The sequence below is a fragment of the Coregonus clupeaformis genome, chromosome 4, assembly GCF_020615455.1.
Source record: "Coregonus clupeaformis isolate EN_2021a chromosome 4, ASM2061545v1, whole genome shotgun sequence".
Classification (NCBI taxonomy): Eukaryota; Metazoa; Chordata; class Actinopteri; order Salmoniformes; family Salmonidae; genus Coregonus; species Coregonus clupeaformis.
Genome location: NC_059195.1, coordinates 21,244,064 through 21,270,285, shown reverse-complemented (window position 1 = coordinate 21,270,285; position 26,222 = coordinate 21,244,064). Strand labels below are relative to the sequence as shown.

The 26,222-nt window shown below is 45.7% G+C and overlaps 1 protein-coding gene across 2 annotated transcripts in view; it reads right to left on the bottom strand.

Moving 5' to 3' along the window:
• LOC121553679 (CD9 antigen) overlaps positions 1-19,920 on the bottom strand; it is an 81,855-nt gene extending 61,935 nt beyond the window's left edge. Inside the window, exons 1-2 of one of the 2 annotated variants that reach the window (XM_045210610.1) lie at positions 19,816-19,920; positions 19,573-19,648 (exon numbers count right to left, since the gene is read on the bottom strand). In XM_045210610.1, coding sequence (XP_045066545.1) covers positions 19,573-19,641 — 69 coding nt within the window. In that variant the 5' untranslated portion in view covers positions 19,642-19,648; positions 19,816-19,920. Of the gene's footprint in view, positions 1-19,180; positions 19,238-19,572; positions 19,649-19,815 lie in introns of those variants that run through there. The other variant, XM_045210613.1, reaches the window with a different exon arrangement.
• Between the last annotated feature and the right edge of the window lie 6,302 nt (positions 19,921-26,222).

Genomic DNA, 26,222 nt, shown 5'->3' with positions numbered 1-26,222 from the left:
TAAGGATAGGTCCTGAGTGGGGGTGATGAGTATAGGGAGGATAGGTCCTGAGTGGGGGTGATGAGAATAGTAAGGATAGGTCCTGAGTGGGGGGTGATGAGAATAGTAAGGATAGGTCCTGAGTGGGGGTGATGAGTATAGTAAGGATAGGTCCTGAGTGGGGGTGATGAGTATAGTAAGGATAGGTCCTGAGTGGGGGTGATGAGAATAGTAAGGATAGGTCCTGAGTGGGGGTGATGAGAATAGGGAGGATAGGTCCTGAGTGGGGGTGATGAGTATAGTAAGGATAGGTCCTGAGTGGGGGTGATGAGTATAGTAAGGATAGGTCCTGAGTGGGGGGTGATGAGAATAGTAAGGATAGGTCCTGAGTGGGGGGTGATGAGAATAGTAGGGATAGGTCCTGAGTGGGGGTGATGAGAATAGGGAGGATAGGTCCTGAGTGGGGGTGATGAGAATAGTAAGGATAGGTCCTGAGTGGGGGTGATGAGTATAGTAAGGATAGGTCCTGAGTGAGGGTGATGAGTATAGTAAGGATAGGTCCTGAGTGGGGGTGATGAGTATAGTAAGGATAGGTCCTGAGTGAGGGTGATGAGTATAGTAAGGATAGGTCCTGAGTGGGGGGTGATGAGTATAGTAAGGATAGGTCCTGAATGGGGGTGATGAGTATAGTAAGGATAGGTCCTGAGTGGGGGTGATGAGAATAGTAAGGATAGGTCCTGAGTGGGGGTGATGAGTATAGTAAGGATAGGTCCTGAGTGGGGGTGATGAGAATAGTAAGGATAGGTCCTGAGTGGGGGTGATGAGTATAGTAAGGATAGGTCCTGAGTGGGGGGGATGAGTATAGTAAGGATAGGTCCTGAGTGGGGGTGATGAGAATAGGGAGGATAGGTCCTGAGTGGGGGTGATGAGAATAGTAAGGATAGGTCCTGAGTGGGGGTGATGAGTATAGTAAGGATAGGTCCTGAGTGAGGGTGATGAGTATAGTAAGGATAGGTCCTGAGTGGGGGTGATGAGTATAGTAAGGATAGGTCCTGAGTGAGGGTGATGAGTATAGTAAGGATAGGTCCTGAGTGGGGGTGATGAGTATAGTAAGGATAGGTCCTGAATGGGGGTGATGAGTATAGTAAGGATAGGTCCTGAGTGGGGGTGATGAGAATAGTAAGGATAGGTCCTGAGTGGGGGTGATGAGAATAGTAAGGATAGGTCCTGAGTGGGGGTGATGAGTATAGTAAGGATAGGTCCTGAGTGGGGGGATGAGTATAGTAAGGATAAGTCCTGAGTGGGGATGATGAGTATAGTAAGGATAGGTCCTGAGTGGGGGTGATGAGTATAGTAAGGATAGGTCCTGAGTGGGGGTGATGAGTATAGTAAGGATAGGTCCTGAGTGGGGGTGATGAGTATAGTAAGGATAGGTCCTGAGTGGGGGTGATGAGAATAGTAGAAGGATAGGTCCTGAGTGGGGGTGATGAGAATAGTAAGGATAGGTCCTGAGTGGGGGTGATGAGTATAGTAAGGATAGGTCCTGAGTGGGGGTGATGAGTATAGTAAGGATAGGTCCTGAGTGGGGGTGATGAGTATAGTAAGGATAGGTCCTGAGTGGGGGTTAGAATAGTAGGATAGGTCCTGAATGGGGGTGATGAGAATAGGGAGGATAGGTCCTGAGTGGGGGTGATGAGTATAGTAAGGATAGGTCCTGAGTGGGGGTTAGAATAGTAAGGATAGGTCCTGAATGGGGGTGATGAGTATAGTAAGGATAGGTCCTGAGTGGGGGTGATGAGTATAGTAAGGATAGGTCCTGAGTGGGGGTGATGAGTATAGTAAGGATAGGTCCTGAGTGGGGGTGATGAGTATAGTAAGGATAGGTCCTGAGTGGGGGTGATGAGTATAGTAAGGATAGGTCCTGAGTGGGGGTGATGAGTATAGTAAGGATAGGTCCTGAGTGGGGGTGATGATAATAGTAAGGATAGGTACTGAGTGGGGGTGATGAGTATAGTAAGGATAGGTCCTGAGTGGGGGTGATGAGAATAGGGAGGATAGGTCCTGAGTGGGGGTGATGAGTATAATAAAGATAGGTCCTGAGTGGGGGTGATGAGTATAGTAAGGATAGGTCCTGAGTGGGGGTGATGATAATAGTAAGGATAGGTCCTGAGTGGGGGTGATGAGTATAGTAAGGATAGGTCCTGAGTGGGGGTGATGAGTATAGTAAGGATAGGTCCTGAGTGGGGGTGATGAGTATAGTAAGGATAGGTCCTGAGTGGGGGTGATGAGTATAGTGAGGATAGGTCCTGAGTGGGGGTGATGAGTATAGTAAGGATAGGTCCTGAGTGGGGGTGATGAGAATAGTAAGGATAGGTCCTGAGTGGGGGTGATGAGTATAGTAAGGATAGGTCCTGAGTGGGGGTGATGAGTATAGTAAGGATAGGTCCTGAGTGGGGGTGATGAGTATAGTAAGGATAGGTCCTGAGTGGGGGTGATGAGTATAGTAAGGATAGGTCCTGAGTGGGGGTGATGAGAATAGTAAGGATAGGTCCTGAGTGGGGGTGATGAGAATAGGGAGGATAGGTCCTGAGTGGGGGTGATGAGAATAGTAAGGATAGGTCCTGAGTGGGGGTGATGAGAATAGGGAGGATAGGTCCTGAGTGGGGTGATGAGTATAGTAAGGATAGGTCCTGAGTGGGGGTGATGAGAATAGGGAGGATAGGTCCTGAGTGGGGGTGATGAGTATAGTAAGGATAGGTCCTGAGTGGGGGTGATGAGAATAGTAAGGATAGGTCCTGAGTGGGGGTGATGAGAATAGTAAGGATAGGTCCTGAGTGGGGGTGATGAGTATAGTAAGGATAGGTCCTGAGTGGGGGTGATGAGAATAGTAAGGATAGGTCCTGAGTGGGGGTGATGAGTATAGTAAGGATAGGTCCTGAGTGGGGGTGATGAGTATAGTAAGGATAGGTCCTGAGTGGGGGTGATGAGAATAGTAAGGATAGGTCCTGAGTGGGGGTTAGAATAGTAAGGATAGGTCCTGAGTGGGGGTGATGAGAATAGTAAGGATAGGTCCTGAGTGGGGGTGATGAGTATAGTAAGGATAGGTCCTGAGTGGGGGTGATGAGTATAGTAAGGATAGGTCCTGAGTGGGGGTGATGAGAATAGTAAGGATAGGTCCTGAGTGGGGGTTAGAATAGTAAGGATAGGTCCTGAGTGGGGGTGATGAGAATAGTGAGGATAGGTCCTGAGTGGGGGTGATGAGAATAGTAAGGATAGGTCCTGAGTGGGGGTGATGAGTATAGTAAGGATAGGTCCTGAGTGGGGGTGATGAGAATAGTAAGGATAGGTCCTGAGTGGGGGTGATGAGTATAGTAAGGATAGGTCCTGAGTGGGGGTGATGAGAATAGTAAGGATAGGTCCTGAGTGGGGGTGATGAGTATAGTAAGGATAGGTCCTGAGTGGGGGTGTTGAGCATAGTAAGGATAGGTCCTGAGTGGGGGTGATGAGTATAGTAAGGATAGGTCCTGAGTGGGGGTGATGAGAATAGTAAGGATAGGTCCTGAGTGGGGTTATGAGTATAGTAAGGATAGGTCCTGAGTGGGGGTGATGAGTATAGTAAGGATAGGTCCTGAGTGGGGGTGATGAGTATAGTAAGGATAGGTCCTGAGTGGGGGTGATGAGTATAGTAAGGATAGGTCCTGAGTGGGGGTGATGAGAATAGTAAGGATAGGTCCTGAGTGGGGGTGATGAGAATAGGGAGGATAGGTCCTGAGTGAGGGTGATGAGTATAGTAAGGATAGGTCCTGAATGGGGGTGATGAGTATAGTAAGGATAGGTCCTGAGTGGGGGTGATGAGTATAGTAAGGATAGGTCCTGAGTGAGGGTGATGAGTATAGTAAGGATAGGTCCTGAGTGGGGTTGATGAGTATAGTAAGGATAGGTCCTGAATGGGGGTGATGAGTATAGTAAGGATAGGTCCTGAGTGGGGGTGATGAGAATAGGGAGGATAGGTCCTGAGTGGGGGTGATGAGTATAGTAAGGATAGGTCCTGAGTGGGGGGTGATGAGAATAGTAAGGATAGGTCCTGAGTGGGGGTGATGAGTATAGTAAGGATAGGTCCTGAGTGGGGGTGATGAGTATAGTAAGGATAGGTCCTGAGTGGGGGTGATGAGTATAGTAAGGATAGGTCCTGAGTGGGGGTGATGAGTATAGTAAGGATAGGTCCTGAGTGGGGGGTGATGAGAATAGTAAGGATAGGTCCTGAGTGGGGGGTGATGAGAATAGGGAGGATAGGTCCTGAGTGGGGGTGATTAGAATAGTAAGGATAGGTCCTGAGTGGGGGTGATGAGAATAGGGAGGATAGGTCCTGAGTGGGGGGTGATGAGTATAGTAAGGATAGGTCCTGAGTGGGGTGATGAGAATAGTAAGGATAGGTCCTGAGTGGGGGTGATGAGTATAGTAAGGATAGGTCCTGAGTGGGGGTGATGAGTATAGTAAGGATAGGTCCTGAGTGGGGGTGATGAGTATAGTAAGGATAGGTCCTGAGTGGGGGTGATGAGAATAGGGAGGATAGGTCCTGAGTGGGGGTGATGAGTATAGTAAGGATAGGTCCTGAGTGGGGGTGATGAGAATAGTAAGGATAGGTCCTGAGTGGGGGTGATGAGAATAGTAAGGATAGGTCCTGAGTGGGGGTGATGAGTATAGTAAGGATAGGTCCTGAGTGGGGGTGATGAGAATAGTAAGGATAGGTCCTGAGTGGGGGTGATGAGTATAGTAAGGATAGGTCCTGAGTGGGGGTGATGAGTATAGTAAGGATAGGTCCTGAGTGGGGGTGATGAGAATAGTAAGGATAGGTCCTGAGTGGGGGTTAGAATAGTAAGGATAGGTCCTGAGTGGGGGTGATGAGAATAGTAAGGATAAGTCCTGAGTGGGGGTGATGAGTATAGTAAGGATAGGTCCTGAGTGGGGGTGATGAGTATAGTAAGGATAGGTCCTGAGTGGGGTGATGAGAATAGTAAGGATAGGTCCTGAGTGGGGGTTAGAATAGTAAGGATAGGTCCTGAGTGGGGGTGATGAGAATAGTAAGGATAGGTCCTGAGTGGGGGTGATGAGAATAGTAAGGATAGGTCCTGAGTGGGGGTGATGAGTATAGTAAGGATAGGTCCTGAGTGGGGGTGATGAGAATAGTAAGGATAGGTCCTGAGTGGGGGTGATGAGTATAGTAAGGATAGGTCCTGAGTGGGGGTGATGAGAATAGTAAGGATAGGTCCTGAGTGGGGGTGATGAGTATAGTAAGGATAGGTCCTGAGTGGGGGTGATGAGTATAGTAAGGATAGGTCCTGAGTGGGGGTGATGAGTATAGTAAGGATAGGTCCTGAGTGGGGGTGATGAGAATAGTAAGGATAGGTCCTGAGTGGGGGTTATGAGTATAGTAAGGATAGGTCCTGAGTGGGGGTGATGAGTATAGTAAGGATAGGTCCTGAGTGGGGGTGATGAGTATAGTAAGGATAGGTCCTGAGTGGGGGTGATGAGTATAGTAAGGATAGGTCCTGAGTGGGGGTGATGAGAATAGTAAGGATAGGTCCTGAGTGGGGGTGATGAGAATAGGGAGGATAGGTCCTGAGTGAGGGTGATGAGTATAGTAATGATAGGTCCTGAATGGGGGTGATGAGTATAGTAAGGATAGGTCCTGAGTGGGGGTGATGAGTATAGTAAGGATAGGTCCTGAGTGAGGGTGATGAGTATAGTAAGGATAGGTCCTGAGTGGGGGTGATGAGTATAGTAAGGATAGGTCCTGAATGGGGGTGATGAGTATAGTAAGGATAGGTCCTGAGTGGGGGTGATGAGAATAGTAAGGATAGGTCCTAAGTGGGGGTGATGAGTATAGTAAGGATAGGTCCTGAGTGGGGGTGATGAGAATAGTAAGGATAGGTCCTGAGTGGGGGTGATGAGTATAGTAAGGATAGGTCCTGAGTGGGGGGATGAGTATAGTAAGGATAGGTCCTGAGTGGGGGGTGATGAGTATAGTAAGGATAGGTCCTGAGTGGGGGTGATGAGTATAGTAAGGATAGGTCCTGAGTGGGGGTGATGAGTATAGTAAGGATAGGTCTTGAGTGGGGGTGATGAGTATAGTAAGGATAGGTCCTGAGTGGGGGTGATGAGAATAGTAAGGATAGGTCCTGAGTGGGGGTGATGAGAATAGTAAGGATAGGTCCTGAGTGGGGGTGATGAGTATAGTAAGGATAGGTCCTGAGTGGGGGTGATGAGTATAGTAAGGATAGGTCCTGAGTGGGGGTGATGAGTATAGTAAGGATAGGTCCTGAGTGGGGGTTAGAATAGTAAGGATAGGTCCTGAATGGGGGTGATGAGAATAGGGAGGATAGGTCCTGAGTGGGGGTGATGAGTATAGTAAGGATAGGTCCTGAGTGGGGGTTAGAATAGTAAGGATAGGTCCTGAATGGGGGTGATGAGTATAGTAAGGATAGGTCCTGAGTGGGGGTGATGAGTATAGTAAGGATAGGTCCTGAGTGGGGGTGATGAGTATAGTAAGGATAGGTCCTGAGTGGGGGTTAGAATAGTAAGGATAGGTCCTGAATGGGGGTGATGAGAATAGGGAGGATAGGTCCTGAGTGGGGGTGATGAGTATAGTAAGGATAGGTCCTGAGTGGGGGTTAGAATAGTAAGGATAGGTCCTGAATGGGGGTGATGAGTATAGTAAGGATAGGTCCTGAGTGGGGGTGATGAGTATAGTAAGGATAGGTCCTGAGTGGGGGTGATGAGTATAGTAAGGATATGTCCTGAGTGGGGGTGATGAGTAGTAAGGATAGGTCCTGAGTGGGGGTGATGAGTATAGTAAGGATAGGTCCTGAGTGGGGGTGATGAGTATAGTAAGGATAGGTCCTGAGTGGGGGTGATGAGAATAGTAAGGATAGGTCCTGAGTGGGGGTGATGAGTATAGTAAGGATAGGTCCTGAGTGGGGGTGATGAGAATAGGGAGGATAGGTGCTGAGTGGGGGTGATGAGTATAGTAAGGATAGGTCCTGAGTGGGGGTGATGAGTATAGTAAGGATAGGTCCTGAGTGGGGGTGATGATAATAGTAAGGATAGGTCCTGAGTGGGGGGTGATGAGTATAGTAAGGATAGGTCCTGAGTGGGGGTGATGAGAATAGTAAGGATAGGTCCTGAGTGGGGGTGATGAGTATAGTAAGGATAGGTCCTGAGTGGGGGTGATGAGAATAGTAAGGATAGGTCCTGAGTGGGGGTGATGAGTATAGTAAGGATAGGTCCTGAGTGGGGGTGATGAGAATAGTAAGGATAGGTCCTGAGTGGGGGTGATGATTATAGGGAGGATAGGTCCTGAGTGGGGGTGATGAGTATAGTAAGGATAGGTCCTGAGTGGGGGTGATGAGTATAGTACGGATAGGTCCTGAGTGGGGGTGATGAGTATAGTAAGGATAGGTCCTGAGTGGGGGTGATGAGTATAGTAAGGATAGGTCCTGAGTGGGGGTGATGAGTATAGTAAGGATAGGTCCTGAGTGGGGGTGATGAGTATAGGGAGGATAGGTCCTGAGTGGGGGTGATGAGTATAGTAAGGATAGGTCCTGAGTGGGGGTGATGAGAATAGTAAGGATAGGTCCTGAGTGGGGGTGATGAGTATAGTAAGGATAGGTCCTGAGTGGGGGTGATGAGTATAGTAAGGATAGGTCCTGAGTGGGGGTGATGAGTATAGTAAGGATAGGTCCTGAGTGGGGGTGATGAGAATAGTAAGGATAGGTCCTGAGTGGGGGGTGATGAGAATAGGGAGGATAGGTCCTGAGTGGGGGTGATGAGAATAGTAAGGATAGGTCCTGAGTGGGGGTGATGAGAATAGGGAGGATAGGTCCTGAGTGGGGGTGATGAGTATAGTAAGGATAGGTCCTGAGTGGGGGTGATGAGAATAGGGAGGATAGGTCCTGAGTGGGGGTGATGAGTATAGTAAGGATAGGTCCTGAGTGGGGGTGATGAGAATAGTAAGGATAGGTCCTGAGTGGGGGTGATGAGAATAGTAAGGATAGGTCCTGAGTGGGGGTGATGAGTATAGTAAGGATAGGTCCTGAGTGGGGGTGATGAGAATAGTAAGGATAGGTCCTGAGTGGGGGTGATGAGTATAGTAAGGATAGGTCCTGAGTGGGGGTGATGAGTATAGTAAGGATAGGTCCTGAGTGGGGGTGATGAGAATAGTAAGGGTAGGTCCTGAGTGGGGGTTAGAATAGTAAGGATAGGTCCTGAGTGGGGGTGATGAGAATAGTAAGGATAGGTCCTGAGTGGGGGTGATGAGTATAGTAAGGATAGGTCCTGAGTGGGGGTGATGAGTATAGTAAGGATAGGTCCTGAGTGGGGGGTGATGAGAATAGTAAGGATAGGTCCTGAGTGGGGGTGATGAGTATAGTAAGGATAGGTCCTGAGTGGGGGTGATGAGAATAGTAAGGATAGGTCCTGAGTGGGGGTGATGAGTATAGTAAGGATAGGTCCTGAGTGGGGGGATGAGTATAGTAAGGATAGGTCCTGAGTGGGGGTGATGAGTATAGTAAGGATAGGTCCTGAGTGGGGGTGATGAGTATAGTAAGGATAGGTCCTGAGTGGGGGTGATGAGTATAGTAAGGATAGGTCCTGAATGGGGGTGATGAGTATAGTAAGGATAGGTCCTGAGTGGGGGGTGATGAGAATAGTAAGGATAGGTCCTGAGTGGGGGGTGATGAGAATAGTAAGGATAGGTCCTGAGTGGGGGGTGATGAGTATAGTAAGGATAGGTCCTGAGTGGGGGTGATGAGTATAGTAAGGATAGGTCCTGAGTGGGGGTGATGAGAATAGGGAGGATAGGTCCTGAGTGGGGGTGATGAGAATAGTAAGGATAGGCCCTGAGTGGGGGTGATGAGAATAGGGAGGATAGGTCCTGAGTGGGGGTGATGAGTATAGTAAGGATAGGTCCTGAGTGGGGGTGATGAGTATAGGGAGGATAGGTCCTGAGTGGGGGTGATGAGTATAGTAAGGATAGGCCCTGAGTGGGGGTGATGAGAATAGTAAGGATAGGTCCTGAGTGGGGGTGATGAGAATAGGGAGGATAGGTCCTGAGTGGGGGTGATGAGTATAGGGAGGATAGGTCATGAGTGGGGGGTGATGAGTATAGTAAGGATAGGTCCTGAGTGGGGGTGATGAGTATAGTAAGGATAGGTCCTGAGTGGGGGGTGATGAGAATAGTAAGGATAGGTCCTGAGTGGGGGTGATGAGTATAGTAAGGATAGGTCCTGAGTGGGGGTTAGAATAGTAAGGATAGGTCCTGAGTGGCCGTGATGAGAATAGTAAGGATAGGTCCTGAGTGGGGGTGATGAGTATAGTAAGGATAGGTCCTGAGTGGGGGTGATGAGAATAGGGAGGATAGGTCCTGAGTGGGGGTGATGAGAATAGTAAGGATAGGTCCTGAGTGGGGGTGATGAGAATAGTAAGGATAGGTCCTGAGTGGGGGTGATGAGTATAGTAAGGATAGGTCCTGAGTGAGGGTGATGAGTATAGTAAGGATATGTCCTGAGTGGGGGTGATGAGTATAGTAAGGATAGGTCCTGAGTGGGGGTTAGAATAGTAAGGATAGGTCCTGAGTGGGGGTGATGAGTATAGTAAGGATAGGTCCTGAGTGGGGGTGATGAGTATAGTAAGGATAGGTCCTGAGTGGGGGTGATGAGTATAGGGAGGATAGGTCCTGAGTGGGGGGTGATGAGTATAGTAAGGATAGGTCCTGAGTGGGGGTGATGAGTATAGTAAGGATAGGTCCTGAGTGGGGGTGATGAGAATAGTAAGGATAGGTCCTGAGTGGGGGTGATGAGAATAGTAAGGATAGGTCCTGAGTGGGGGTGATGAGAATAGTAAGGATAGGTCCTGAGTGGGGGTGATGAGTATAGTAAGGATAGGTCCTGAGTGAGGGTGATGAGTATAGTAAGGATATGTCCTGAGTGGGGGTGATGAGTATAGTAAGGATAGGTCCTGAGTGGGGGTTAGAATAGTAAGGATAGGTCCTGAGTGGGGGTGATGAGTATAGTAAGGATAGGTCCTGAGTGGGGGTGATGAGTATAGTAAGGATAGGTCCTGAGTGGGGGTGATGAGAATAGTAAGGATAGGTCCTGAGTGGGGGTGATGAGTATAGTAAGGATAGGTCCTGAGTGGGGGTGATGAGTATAGTAAGGATAGGTCCTGAGTGGGGGTTAGAATAGTAAGGATAGGTCCTGAGTGGGGGTGATGTGTATAGTAAGGATAGGTCCTGAGTGAGGTTGATGAGTATAGTAAGGATAGGTCCTGAGTGGGGGTGATGAGTATAGTAAGGATAGGTCCTGAGTGGGGGTGATGAGAATAGTAAGGATAGGTCCTGAGTGGGGCTGATGAGTATAGTAAGGATAGGCCCTGAGTGGGGGTGATGAGTATAGTAAGGATAGGTCCTGAGTGGGGGTGATGAGTATAGTAAGGATAGGTCCTGAGTGGGGGTTAGAATAGTAAGGATAGGTCCTGAGTGGGGGTGATGAGTATAGTAAGGATAGGTCCTGAGTGAGGGTGATGAGTATAGTAAGGATAGGTCCTGAGTGGGGGTGATGAGTATAGTAAGGATAGGTCCTGAGTGGGGGTTAGTATAGTAAGGATAGGTCCTGAGTGGGGGTTAGAATAGTAAGGATAGGTCCTGAGTGGGGGTGATGAGTATAGTAAGGATAGGTCCTGAGTGGGGGTGATGAGTATAGTAAGGATAGGTCCTGAGTGGGGGTGATGAGAATAGTAAGGATAGGTCCTGAGTGGGGGTGATGAGTATAGGGAGGATAGGTCCTGAGTGGGGGTGATGAGAATAGTTAATGCTGTTAATAAGTAGTACATACTGTATGCCCTCGGAAAGTATTTAGACCCTTTGACTTTTTCCACATTTTGTTACGTTACAGCCTTATTCTAAAATGGATTAAATAAATACAAATCCTCATCAATCTACACACAATACCCCATAATGGCAAAGTGAAAACAGGTTTTTAGACATTTTTGCAAATTTATTAAAAATAAAAACAGAAATACCTTATTTACATAAGTATTCAGACCCTTTGCTATGAGACTCGAAATTGAGCTCAGGTGCATCCTGTTTCCATTGATCATCCTTGAGATGTTTCTACAACTTGAGTTGTCCACCTGTGGTAAATGTAATTGATTGGACATGATTTGGAAAGGCACACACCTGTCCATATAAGGTCCCACAGTTGACAGTGCTTGTCAGAGCAAAAACCAAGCCATGAGGTCGAAGGAATTGTCCGTAGAGCTCAGAGAAAAGATTGTGTCGAGGCACAGATCTGGGGAAGGATACCAAAAGATGTCTGCAGCATTTGTATTTGTATTTATTATGGATCCCCATTAGCTGCTGCCAAGGCATTGAAGGTCCCCAAGAACACAGTGGCCTCCATCATTCTTAAATGGAAGAAGATTGGAACCAAGAAGACTCTTCCTAGAGCTGGCCGCCCGGTCAAAGAACCCAATGGTCGCTCTGACAGAGCTCTAGAGTTCCTCTGTGGAGATGGGAGAACCTTCCAGAAGGACAACCATCTCTGCAGCACTCCACCAATCAGGCCTTTATGGTAGATTGGCCAGACGGAAGCCACTCCTCAGTAAAAGGCACATGACAGCCCGCTTGGAGTTTGCCAAAAGGCACCTAAAGGACTCTCAGACCTTGAGAAACAAGATTCTCTGGTCTGATGAAACCAAGATTGAACTCTTTGGCCTGAATGCCAAGCATCACGTCTGCAGGAAACCTGGCACCATCCCTACGGTGAAGCATGGTGGTGGCAGCATCATGCTGTGGGGATGTTTTTCAACGGCAGGGACTGGGAGACTAGTCAGGATCGAGGCAAAGATGACTGGAGGAAAGTACAGAGAGATCCTTGATGAAAACCTGCTCCAAAGCGCTCAGGACCTCAGACTGGGGCGAAGGTTCACCTTCCAACAGGACAACGACCCTAAGCAAACAGCCAAGACAACAGAGGAGTAGCTTCGGGACAAGTCTCTGAATGTCCTTGAGTGGCCCAGCCAGAGCCCGGACTTGAACCCGATCTAACATCTCTGGAGAGAATCAATGTTAGAATAAGGCTGTAACCTAACAAAATGTGGAAAAAGTCAAGAGGCCTGAATACTTTCCGAAGGCGCTGTATATTTCCCCGTCTGGAAATGAACATTCTGCCAGTTGGTGTCTGCTATGTTGAGGGTCTTGAATTAGAGTGATAGACTCAACGTGAAGCACTAAGGACTGTCATTCTAAATTTGGGATGGATCATTTATCAATAGTTCTAATTATGATTGGGAAAGGAGAGAAGGAGAGAGAGAGAATGCTGCCCTCAAGCTGTGAGGAGAGCACAAAGTGGTTTCTGAAACTAATTCAATATTTGTAAGAATCCATTGAGTCTAGGGAGGGTTTCCTCCCAGCAAACCTTATCTTTCCGTGTCCTACAAGAGGGAGGGTATCAGAGAATCCATTAGATGGTAGCTTGGGCTAACCATGATGGGGTTAGGGTTAGGGTTAGGGTTAGGGTTAGGGTTAGGGTTAGGGTTTAGGTTTAGGGTTAGGGTTAGGGTTAGGGTTAGGGTTAGGGGCTAGGGTTAGGGTTAGGGTTAGGGTTAGGGCTAGGGTTAGGTTAGGGGTTAGGGTTAGGGTTAGGGTTAGGGCCAGGCTAGGAGGTTAGGGTTAGGCTAGGTTAGGGCTAGGTTAGGAGGTTAGGGTTAGGCAGGTTAGGAGGTCAGGGCCAGGGCCAGGCTAGGCCAGGCCAGGCCAGGGCTAGGCCAGGCCAGGTTAGGGTCAGGCTAGGCCAGGTTAGGCCAGTTAGGGTTAGGGTTAGGGTTAGGGCTAGGGTTAGGGTTAGGCTTAGGGTTAGGGTTAGGGGTTAGGGTTAGGGTTAGGGTTAGGGCTAGGGTTAGGGTTAGGGTTAGGGTTAGGGTTAGGGTTAGGGTTAGATGGTAGCTTGGGCTAACCATGATGGGGACATTGGGTTAGGGTTAGGGTTAGGGTTAGATGGTAGCTTGGGCTAACCATGATGGGGACATTGATAGTACGGGCTTTGTTTTACCATGACATCAGACTCCTAATGTTAAAACGCATCAATACATATGGCTTTCTGGATGATACAGTCCAACTAATTACTTACAAGGCTCGCTTTGACACCCCAGGATGAGGATGAAGAAGACTGGGTAGAAGTGAGGGGGATATCCAACAGGGAACTCATTTTCATGGAGCCCAGTGAAGATCTAGCATCCCATTGGCATAGAACAGAACGGATGGACGGTCCTGGCCCCAATCTCATTCTCATCAAGGGAGGTGTGAAATTATTAAACATGTATTCTCTCTCTTCACTGTTCAAGTCAATATGTTTTCTAGGTGGCATGGAACATGTGAGTGATCATTGTTCCAGATGAGGGATTGTTGGAAACGGACTAATTGACTTGAGCACGTTTTGAGTATGTTTATAACTATATAAGTGGCCTAGCAGTAGTGATTGATGTGTTATGGATTAGATGGAATGATCTAGGTGCAAATGTATTTGAGGCTGGAGGCAAAGTACATAGGGGGCCCTGTGTCTGAGACAGAAGGTTTCCATAAGGGTGTTAGTTGCAGATTCTGGCAGGACCAATATCAGTGCATTCTATGGAGTCCCAAAAACCAAAGCATTAAGGGGAATTGGGAAAGATGAACGCACACAAAGGTTCTAGCAGGAGGCGGGGCCATGACTACACCAGTGAGAGGAACCAATTAAGTTCCTGACTAGCAACAGAGATGTATTGGCTGTCTAGATGTGCAAGGAGTTGACTCCGCCTGGTAGGAGGTTATAAATATATGTGCTTGTGTAAACATGTCATTGTCTTTGCAGCTGTTTGACCCAGTGGGGGAATAATCTTGGTTTGAGCATTTTGCTAGTTGTCCATTTGAGTTTTTACTCTGTTTGTCAGAACCTAACAAGGCCTATAGGGAAAATAGGCCATGTGGAGATGTTCATATTGAAACATACAGTGGTTGTATTTTAATGTAGGCCTATAGGGAAGATGGGTCCTGTGGAGATGTTCATTTTGAAACATACAGTGGTTGTATTTTAATGTAGGCCTATAGGGAAGATGGGTCCTGTGGAGATGTTCATATTGAAACATACAGTGGTTGTATTTTAATGTAGGCCTATAGGGAAGATAGGTCCTGTGGAGATGTTCATATTGAAACATACAGTGGTTGTATTTTAATGTAGGCCTATAGGGAAGATGGGTCCTGTGGAGATGTTCATATTGAAACATACAGTGGTTGTATTTTATTGTAGGCCTATAGGGAAGATAGGTCCTGTGGAGATGTTCATATTGTATTTTTGTATTGCGTTTATTAAGGATCCCCATTAGTTCCAGCCAAGGCAGCAGCTACTCTTCCTGGGGTTTATTATGGATCCCCATTAGTTCCTGCCAAGGCAGCAGCTACTCTTCCTGGGGTTTATTATGGATCCCCATTAGTTCCTGCCAAGGCAGCAGCTTCTCTTCCTGGGGTTTATTATGGATCCCCATTAGTTCCTGCCAAGGCAGCAGCTACTCTTCCTGGGGTTTATTATGGATCCCCATTAGTTCCTGCCAAGGCAGCAGCTACTCTTCCTGGGGTTTATTATGGATCCCCATTAGTTCCTGCCAAGGCAGCAGCTACTCTTCCTGGGGTTTATTATGGATCCCCATTAGTTCCTGCCAAGGCAGCAGCTACTCTTCCTGGGGTCCAGCAACATTAAGGCAGTTATATACAATTACAAATATTAGATGACATTATACTTCATAACACTTTTCACAACACAGTTAGTGTGTTCCCTCAGGCCACTACTCTACTATCACATATCTACAATACAAAATCCATGTGTACGTGTGTAGAGTGCATGTCTTCTCCCTTGTATGTGTGCCTGTGTGTGTGTGTGTGTCTCTTCACAGCCCCCGCTGTTCCATAAGGTGTAGGCCCATTTTGATCTGTTTTTTAAATCTTATTCTACTGCTTGCATCATATTAAAACATACAGTGCCTTCAGAACTACATACAAACTAATTAAAAATGAAAAGCTGAAATGTCTTGAGTCAATAAGTATTCAACCCCTTTGTCATGGCCGAGCCTAAATAAGTTCATGAGTAAAAATGTTCTTAACAAGTCACATAATAAGTTGCATGGACTGTGTGCAATAACAGTGTTTAACATGATTTTTGAATGACTACCTAATCTCTGTACCCACACATACAATTATCTGTAAGGTCCCTCAGTCGAACACAGATTTAACCACAAAGACCAGGGAGGTTTTCCAATGCCTCGCAAAGAAGGGCACCTATTGGTAGATGGGTACAAATAAAAAAAAGCAGGCATTGAATATCCCTTTGAGCATGGTGAAGTTATTAATTACACTTTGGATGGTGTATCAATACACCCAGTCACGACAAAGATACAGGCGTCCTTCCTACCTCAGTTGCGAAAGAGGAAGGAAACCGCTAAGGGATTTCACCATGAGGCTAATGGTGACTTTAAAACAGTTACAGAGTTTAATGGGAGAAAACTGAGGATGGATCAACAACATTGTAGTTACTCCACAATACTAACCTAAATGACAGAGTGAAAAGAAGGAAGCCTGTCTAGATTAAAAATATTCCAAAGATGCATCCTGTTTGCAATAAGGCACTAAAATAAAACTGCAAAAAATATGGCAAAGAAATTAACTTTATGTCCTGAATACAAAGCGTTATGTTTGGGGCAAATCCAACACATCACATCACTGAGTACCACTCTTCATATTTCCAAGCATGGTGGTGGCTGCATCATGTTATGGGTATGCTTGTCACCGGCAAGGACTAGGGAGGGTTTTTAGGATAAAAAGAAACAGAATAGAGCCAAGCACAGACAAAATCCTAGAGGAAAACCAGGCTGTCTGCTTTCCAATAGACTCTGAGAGACAAATTCACCTTTCAGCAGGACAATATTCTTGTTTACCAAGACGGCATTGAATGTTCCTAAGTGACCTAGTTACAGTTTTGACTTCAAATCGGCTTGAAAATCAATGGCAAGACTTGAAAATGGCTGTCTAGCAATGATCAACAACCAACTTGACAGAGCTTAAAGATTTTTTTTAGAATAATGTGTAAATATTGTACAATCCAGGTGTGCAAATCTCTTGCAGACTTACCCAGAAAGACTCACAGCTGTAATCGCTGCCAAAGGTGATTCTAACATGTTTTGACTCAGGGGTATGAATACTTATGTAAATTATATATTTATGTATTTCATTTTCAATAAATTAGCAAAGATGTCTAAAAACATGTTTTCACTTGGTCATTATGAGGTATTGTGTGTAGATGGGTGAGAAAAAAATATATTGAATCAATTTTGAACTCAGGCTGTAACAACAAAATGTGGAATAAGTCAAGGAGTATGAATACTTTCTGAAGACACTGTATCTTCTTTTTTTGAAGTCCTAACTTGTTTGATAACATTAGTACAGATTTTCTCAGGGGACCCCACATAGGACCCCGAACCCACGTTTGGGAACCACTGTGCTAACCTCTGTCTCCTCTGCTTCCCCCTGCATGCATTGCAGCCTGCCTCAGCCTCACCACTGAGCGCCACACCACTGTCTGTCTCAGTAGCCTACTCTCTGTAAAGCAACGTTATTAGGAGAACTTAATAGCTTATTTCTTTCTCCTGCTGAGCTAGTCTCCATTTAACGTTAGCTTTTTACTTCATCCTTCTAGCTGGCTAAGTAATACTAGCCAGAGCCCTTCAACGTTACTGCGATAGTCTCTGCCGGCAGCTAGCCACCTGACTAGGGATTAACACCGGTAACCGGAATCCCAGGACTGTCCCAGGTCCACTCTTCACATTTCCCGAAAAAAAATTATGACAAGACCTGGGAGATAACATTTTCCCTCAAAGTCGCACTAATGCAATTCCATAAGATACACAACATTCGCAGCAGCAGATTGGCAGAAAATAAAATAACACGTTTTCCAAACAGGTTGTCATGGAAACCTTTAGCCAAACAGGTTGTCATGGAAACTTTTAGCATAGTGTATTTACTTCATACAAAGTCGCCATAAATTCAAAGCATAATTGACACTGCCGGATCGCACAAGAGACCCATTTACATTTACATTTTAGACCCGAATGCAGTTTAGAGTTCTCATCAGAATTGAAAATGTGATCCCGGTCCGATCCAAGCCTGGTGAGCTGAAGCCCGAGACCAGGCCTGGTCCGACATCACAGAAATGAAATGATCCCGAACCCGAAAAAAAGCAAGATTTCTATAAAACGGTGGGCTATATTGATTTAAACTGGAGATGAGAACTACGGGGCGGAGGCGGGCGGCAGAGTGAGGAGACGAGGAAACAGCAACTGGGCCTAGAAAAGCGCAGAGAGGAAATCTCACCTTAGTTATGATCAACTGAATGATGAACATATTGGAATAAATTAGGTTAACACAATTGAAGGCATGTTTCAAAATCTGGCTTATACGGAAACTCCCAAAGTCATATCCAACTGTCCTAATTTAAAGTAATAGCCGTGTGTGGCCACCTAGATGATATGTTCAGCACCGTTTTGATTGGGACAGCTTCATAGAGCTGCTTTGAGACAAATCAATGTCAGATTTTTTGTTTTTTGCCGAATCGCCCTTTGTATATTTGGTAACAATTAGGCTGGAGAAACGTTAGCTAAGTTGAAGTGAGTGCTAATGATCATCTTTATTCTAGTTTGCTCATATATTAGCAGATCAGAACATTTTGCCAGCATGTTATACAAGTGGATTTGGGTCTTTGGCCTGGCCTACCCCCAACCAAAAGCCTGTGACTTGTCTGATAATCAATCAATGTGATTTTGTTTCACTGAACCTCTTATCTGTATATTTGGTAATTGATCTCTGGCTGGACAAGTGGAAGTGGTAGTTCATTTATTCGTTTGCTCATCTGTCACTGATCAGAAACATTTAGCATGCAATAATGTAGCTTAAATCAACTGTATTATGTATTTATTGACTCACGTAGTAACCTTATATAGCCTTATATAGAGGCTATTTTCCCATCGTCCCAATCCCACTGAAACCCAAAATTCTGACTCCTGTCTCGCTTGAAAATTCCTAACTTTATTCTGTAATCCAAAGGTTGCATTATGAAAGCACGTCAAAATACCGCTATAACGTTTCAAAAATACCGCTATAACGTTTCAAAAGACCGCTATAACATTTCCTCCGCTTCTCTGCGCTGTGTCGTATTGCTGCCCATATGAGAGTTTCGGAATGTGTGATTAACAAACGGTATGAGAGTAGGCCTAGATATGGAAATACATTTAAACAGCGTTGGTTCCCGTTAAGATACCTTGATATTTAAACCATTTCCTCTCTTCATCTCCCTGTTATTCATGAGCTGATCTGCTATCTGTATAATCATCAACTCGATTTTGTCAAATAGGAGATATTCTGTCATTCGTTGGAGGTTATCTAGCGAGTTTAACAACTTTTGGTCATGTGACTTTTGTTTGACTACCGTTACAAAGTTTGTATGAATCGACAACGCTATAGCCTACTCGGGGTGCGCTCTAAGTCGAGATAGCATAGGCCTACTGCTGAAATGCACTCAATTAATTGAGGAACATGATAACGGTTTTAAAATGGCTTTTTTTCCCCGGTATCTAGCCAACACTATCTGCAGCGTCTCCAAACAGGGGTAGTTCGTTTCACGTCTCAGGCCCCCGGCCTGTGCGGAGAGAGGAGCGGAGATGTCCGTTTGAGAGAGTAGTGAATGTCCTGCTATAAAAGCACATCCGGGAGGCATATCCGGGGGACGCAGGCGAACATAATGAACACACCACTGGTCAAGATTCCCCTCCTTCGTAAAGAGGCAGGCGCTGATAGAACGGTCACATCAAGAATATAAGGGTTCTGACCTTTTGATCAACGCTGGGAACAATATTTCGATGTTACGCTGGGAGAAATATTTCGATGTTGAGCGATAATTGATTTTCTTTATTGTGTAGAAAATATATATTTTTTTGTTATTGTTTTTCAAAATGAGAAAAAATGTCCGAGGTCCGGACCGAGGTGTCCTCATATGTAGTTAGGCCACGGGATGAAGATAAACCCAACCGCAGTATACAGTTATAACGAGTTGCATTGAGTGAGACTCACCCAGAAGATGAAGTTGAAGATGACAGTTATAACGAGTTGCATTGAGTGAGACTCACCCAGAAGATGAAGTTGAAGATGACAGTTATAACGAGTTGCATTGAGTGAGACTCACCCAGAAGATGAAGTTGAAGATGACAGTTATAACGAGTTGCATTGAGTGAGACTCACCCAGAAGATGAAGTTGAAGATGACAGTTATAAGGAGTTGCATTGAGTGAGACTCACCCAGAAGATGAAGTTGAAGATGACAGTTATAACGAGTTGCATTGAGTGAGACTCACCCAGAAGATGAAGTTGAAGATGACAGTTATAACGAGTTGCATTGAGTGAGACTCACCCAGAAGATGAAGTTGAAGATGACAGTTATAACGAGTTGCATTGAGTGAGACTCACCCAGAAGATGAAGTTGAAGATGAACAAGAGATATTTGACGCAACTCTCTCCTCCCGTCAGTAGAGCCATGGTCCGTCTGTCAGATGAAGAGATGAAGACGTGTGTAATACTGTTATAAAAGCTGTATAGTAACGTTATAAAAGCTGTATAATACTGTTATAAAAGCTGTATAATAACGTTATAAAAGCTGTATAATACTGTTATAAAAGCTGTATAATAACGTTATAAAAGCTGTATAATAACGTTGTTGATTCCGGTCCTCGAGCCCTGCTCTCTGCTGTCCGCGTGCTGTGGGTGTTGGCGCCTATATAGAGGCGCGCGCAGCACTCCCGCCTCAGACACAAACAGCCTGACGCTCTTCCTTTCTTTCTTTCTTTCTTTCTTTCTTTCTTTCTTTCTTTCTTTCTTTCTTTCTTTCTTTCTTTCTTTCTTTCTTTCTTTCTTTCTTTCTTGAGTTTTTCTATTGTCAATATACGGAATATGAACAACTTGTCAGATTTGGGTCCTTAGATTTAGTCGGGGTGTTACTAAACACTGACTTCAAACTGACTTCCCTGAGAGGGACTGTTAAGACATGACAGCGGTGGGTGTGTGAGGCTGAGGTGATTCACTCTGACAAAGCATACTGTTAATTACAGGTCGGATAAACCTCTCAAGCTCTTTGCTTAGTCTGAGTCCTGACACACACACACACCCATACACATGCACACACGCACACACACACACACATGCAAGTATAGAGGGACAGGGAAGCAGGGACAGAGGGACAGTGTCCTGGCAGCAATGTCCAGAACAATGGTTCCTGTTGTGTCCAGGGAGTTAGACCGCCCACTGCACTGTGATACACATACCACACATAGCCTGTCCCCTGGGTGATACACAGACCACACATAGCCTGTCCCCTGGGTGATACACAGACCACACATAGCCTGTCCCCTGGGTGATACACATACCACACATAGCCTGTCCCCTGGGTGATACACATACCACACATAGCCTGTCCCCTGGGTGATACACAGACCACACATAGCCTGTCCCCTGTGTGATACACAGACCACACATAGCCTGTCCCCTGTGTGATGCACAGACCACACATAGCCTGTCCCCTGGGTGATACACATACCACACATAGCCTGTCCCCTGGGTGATACACAGACCACACATAGCCTGTCCCCTGTGTGATACACAGACCACACATAGCCTGTCCCCTGGGTGATACACAGACCACACATAGCCTGTCCCCTGGGTGATACACATACCACACATAGCCTGTCCCCTGGGTGATACACATACCACACATAGCCTGTCCCCTGGGTGATACACAGACCACACATAGCCTGTCCCCTGGGTGATACACAGACCACACATAGCCTGTCCCCTGTGTGATACACAGACCACACATAGCCTGTCCCCTGGGTGATACACAGACCACACATAGCCTGTCCCCTGTGTGATACACAGACCACACATAGCCTGTCCCCTGGGTGATACACATACCACACATAGCCTGTCCCCTGGGTGATACACAGACCACACATAGCCTGTCCCCTGGGTGATACACATACCACACATAGCCTGTCCCCTGGGTGATACACATACCACACATAGCCTGTCCCCTGGGTGATACACAGACCACACATAGCCTGTCCCCTGGGTGATACACAGACCACACATAGCCTGTCCCCTGTGTGATACACAGACCACACATAGCCTGTCCCCTGGGTGATACACAGACCACACATAGCCTGTCCCCTGTGTGTGTCTTACTGTAATCATCTACCAGGTTTAGCCTGCACCACTGACGATGATGATCACGATGGCTGCCTCATACCTGTGAGCAGGGCAGGATGAATGTCGGTGTGTGTGTAGCGGTATGTGTGTGTAACGGTGTGTGTGTGTAGCGGTGTGTGTGTGTGTAGCGGTGTGTGTGTAGTGGTGTGTGTGTGTAGCGGTGTGTGTGTAGTGGTGTGTGTGTGTGTGTAGCGGTGTGTGTGTAGTGGTGTGTGTGTGTGTAGTGGTGTGTGTGTGTGTGTAGCGGTGTGTGTGTAGTGGTGTGTGTGTGTGTAGTGTGTGTGTGTGTGTGTGTAGTGGTGTGTGTGTGTAACGGTGTGTGTGTGTGTGTGTGTAGCGCTGTGTGTGTGTAACGGTGTGTGTGTGTGTAGTGGTGTGTGTGTGTGTGTAGCGCTGTGTGTGTTTGTGTATAGGGGTGTGTGTGTCTATGTTCCTCCCAAAACAACAGCAGCCGCCTGTCCAGACAAAGACCTCGTTTAGAGTTGGACTGTGGTGTGATGTGGCAGGGGCTAGGAGGAGGGAGGAGGGAGAGGAGAGCTATTCATCACATTACTGAAATGTTTCAAATACAATACAAACTACTGTGTTGTGATAACATTCTTGTTACATTATCCAAATTGTGTTGTGATAACATTCTTGTTACATTGTCCAAACTTTGTTGTGATAACATTATTGTTACATTATCCAAATTGTGTTGTGATAACATTATTGTTACATTATCCAAATGGTGTTGTGATAACATTATTGTTACATTATCCAAACTGTGGTGTGATAACATTATTGTTACATTATCCAAATTGTGTTATGATAACATTATTGTTACATTATCCAAATGGTGTTGTGATAACATTATTGTTACATTATCCAAACTGTGTTGTGATAACATTATTGTTACATTATCCAAACTGTGGTGTGATAACATTATTGTTACATTATCCAAACTGTGTTATGATAACATTATTGTTACATTATCCAAACTGTGTTGTGATAACATTATTGTTACATTATCCAAACTGTGTTGTGATAACATTATTGTTACATTATCCAAACTGTGTTGTGATAACATTATTGTTACATTATCCAAATGGTGTTGTGATTTTATTTTATTTAACCTTTATTTAACCAGGAAGGGCTCGTTGAGATTTGAAATCTCTTTTTCAAGAGAGTCCTGGCCAAGATAGGTAGCACCAAGTCATTACACAATTACAGACAGACAACATGAAAAACTTCAAGTAATCGAGTAAAAACCATAGAAATCACAGGAGTAGAACGAAATCATAAAACAGCAAATTAAAAACATTGACAGGTCAAGGGAATCAGCCTCCAAATCCTTCATCAATGATTTAAAAACACCAATCGGGACAAGTTCTTCCAGTTGAAAACTATTTTGTTAGGCGTTCCAAGCCGATGGCGCAGAGTACATAAAATACATTTTACCAAATTCAGTTTCGGACATTTGGAACAGTTAGCAGGATAAAGTCCTGCCAACGAAGAGAGCACCCTCCACATTTCTGAAGAATAAAAATACCCAGATAAAATGGTAGTAAACCCAAAATGGCTTTGTAAATAAAAGTATACCAGTGACTGAGCCTACGAGTGGCTAGAGAAGGCCAGCCAACCCTGGTATATAAAGGACAGTGGTGCATAATGAGTTTTACAGTTTAAAATAAATCTCAATGCTCCATGGTAAAGGGTGTCTCTCTAGAATGGCGCCGAAGGAGATGGCTGCCGTTTTACGGGCTCCTAACCAATTGTGCTTTTGTGTGTGTTTTTTCGCGTTATTTGTAACTTATTTTGTACATAATGTTTCTGCCACCGTCTCTTATGACCGAAAAGAGCTTCTGGATATCTGGACAGCGATTACTCACCTCGAACTGGAAGAAGATTTTTTCATTAACGAGTCGGACGCAAATTATTTTCTACAAACACCCGACAAGGCCCAAATCCAAACAGAACAACGTTATAGGGTTAGGGTTAGGAGGGTCAGACTACCATCCAAACAGAACAACGTTATAGGGTTAGGGTTAGGAGGGTCAGACTACCATCCAAACAAAATAACGTTATAGGGTTAGGGTTAGGGTTAGGAGGGTCAGACTACCATCCAAACAGAACAACGTTATAGGGTTAGGGTTAGGACGGTCAGATTACCATCCAAACAGAACAACGTTATAGGATTAGGGTTAGGAGGGTCAGACTACCATCCAAACAGAACAACGTTATAGGGTTAGGAGGGTCAGACTACCATCCAAACAGAACAACGTTATAGGGTTAGGGTTAGGAGGGTCAGACTACCATCCAAACAGAACAACGTTATAGGGTTAGGGTTAGGACGGTCAGATTACCATCCAAACAGAACAACGTTATAGGGTTAGGGTTAGGAGGGTCAGACTACCATCTAAACAGAACAACGTTATAGGATTAGGGTTAGGAGGGTCAGACTACCATCCAAACAGAACAACGTTATAGGGTTAGGGTTAGGGTTAGGAGGGTCAGACTACCATCCAAACAGAATAACGTTATAGGGTTAGGGTTAGGAGGGTCAGACTACCATCCAAACAGAACAACGTTATAGGGTTAGGGTTAGGGTTAGGAGGGTCAGACTACCATCCAAACAGAACAATATTATAGGGTTAGGGTTAGGGTTAGGAGGGTCAGACTACCATCCAAACAGAACAACATTATAGGGTTAGGGTTAGGGTTAGGAGGGTCAGACTACCATCCAAACAGAACAACGTTATAGGGTTAGGGTTAGGAGGGTCAGACTACCATCCAAACAGAACAACGTTATAGGGTTAGGGTTAGGAGGGTCAGACTACCATCCAAACAGAACAACGTTATAGGGTTAGGGTTAGGGTTAGGAGGGTCAGACTACCATTCCAAACGGAACAACGTTATAGGGTTAGGAGGGTCAGACTACCATCCAAACAGAACAACGTTATAGGGTTAGGGTTAGGGTTAGGAGGGTCAGACTACCATCCAAACAGAACAACGTTATAGGGTTAGGGTTAGGAGGGTGAGACTACCATCCAAACAGAACAACATTATAAGGTTAGGGTTAGGAGGGTCAGACTACCATCCAAACAGAACAACGTTATAGGGTTAGGGTTAGGAGGGTGAGACTACCATCCAAACAGAACAACATTATAAGGTTAGGGTTAGGAGGGTCAGACTACCATCCAAACAGAACAACGTTATAGGGTTAGGGTTAGGGTTAGGAGGGTCAGACTACCATCCAAACAGAACAACGTTATAGGGTTAGGGTTAGGGTTAGGAGGGTCAGACTACCATCCAAACAGAACAACGTTATAGGGTTAGGGTTAGGGTTAGTAGGGTGAGACTACCATCCAAACAGAACAACGTTATAGGGTTAGGGTTAGGAGGGTCAGACTACCATCCAAACAGAACAACGTTATAGGGTTAGGGTTAGGAGGGTCAGACTACCATCCAAACATAACAACGTTATAGGGTTAGGGTTAGGAGGGTCAGACTACCATCCAAACAGAACAACGTTATAGGGTTAGGGTTAGGAGGGTGAGACTACCATCCAAACAGAACAACGTTATAGGGTTAGGGTTAGGGTTAGGAGGGTCAGACTACCATCCAAACAGAACAACGTTATAGGGTTAGGGTTAGGAGGGTCAGACTACCATCCAAACAGAACAACGTTATAGGGTTAGGGTTAGGAGGGTCAGACTACCATCCAAACGGAACAACGTTATAGGGTTAGGGTTAGGAGGGTCAGACTACCATCCAAACAGAACAACGTTATAGGGTTAGGGTTAGGAGGGTCAGACTACCATCCAAACAGAACAACGTTATAGGGTTAGGGGTTAGGAGGGTCAGACTACCATCCAAACAGAACAACGTTATAGGGTTAGGGTTAGGAGGGTCAGACTACCATCCAAACAGAACAACGTTATAGGGTTAGGGTTAGGAGGGTCAGACTACCATCCAAACGGAACAACGTTATAGGGTTAGGGTTAGGGAGGGTCAGACTACCATCCAAACAGAACAACGTTATAGGGTTAGGGTTAGGAGGGTCAGACTACCATCCAAACAGAACAACGTTATAGGGTTAGGGTTAGGGTTAGGAGGGTCAGACTACCATCCAAACAGAACAACATTATAGGGTTAGGGTTAGGAGGGTCAGACTACCATCCAAACAGAACAACGTTATAGGGTTAGGGTTAGGAGGGTCAGACTACCATCCAAACAGAACAACGTTATAGGGTTAGGGTTAGGAGGGTCAGACTACCATCCAAACAGAACAACGTTATAGGGTTAGGGTTAGGAGGGTCAGACTACCATCCAAACAGAACAACGTTATAGGGTTAGGGGTTAGGGTTAGGAGGGTCAGACTACCATCCAAACAGAACAACGTTATAGGGTTAGGGTTAGGGTTAGGAGGGTCAGACTACCATCCAAACAGAACAACGTTATAGGGTTAGGGTTAGGAGGGTCAGACTACCATCCAAACAGAACAACGTTATAGGGTTAGGGTTAGGGTTAGGACGGTCAGATTACCATCCAAACAGAACAACGTTATAGGGTTAGGGTTAGGGTTAGGAGGGTCAGACTACCATCGAAACAGAACAACGTTATAGGGATAGGGTTAGGGTTAGGAGGGTCAGACTACCATCCAAACAGAACAACGTTATAGGGTTAGGGTTAGGAGGGTCAGATTACCATCCAAACAGAACAACGTTATAGGGTTAGGGTTAGGAGGGTCAGACTACCATCCAAACAGAACAACGTTATAGGGTTAGGGTTAGGAGGGTCAGACTACCATCCAAACAGAACAACGTTATAGGGTTAGGGTTAGGGTTAGGAGGGTCAGACTACCATCCAAACAGAACAAC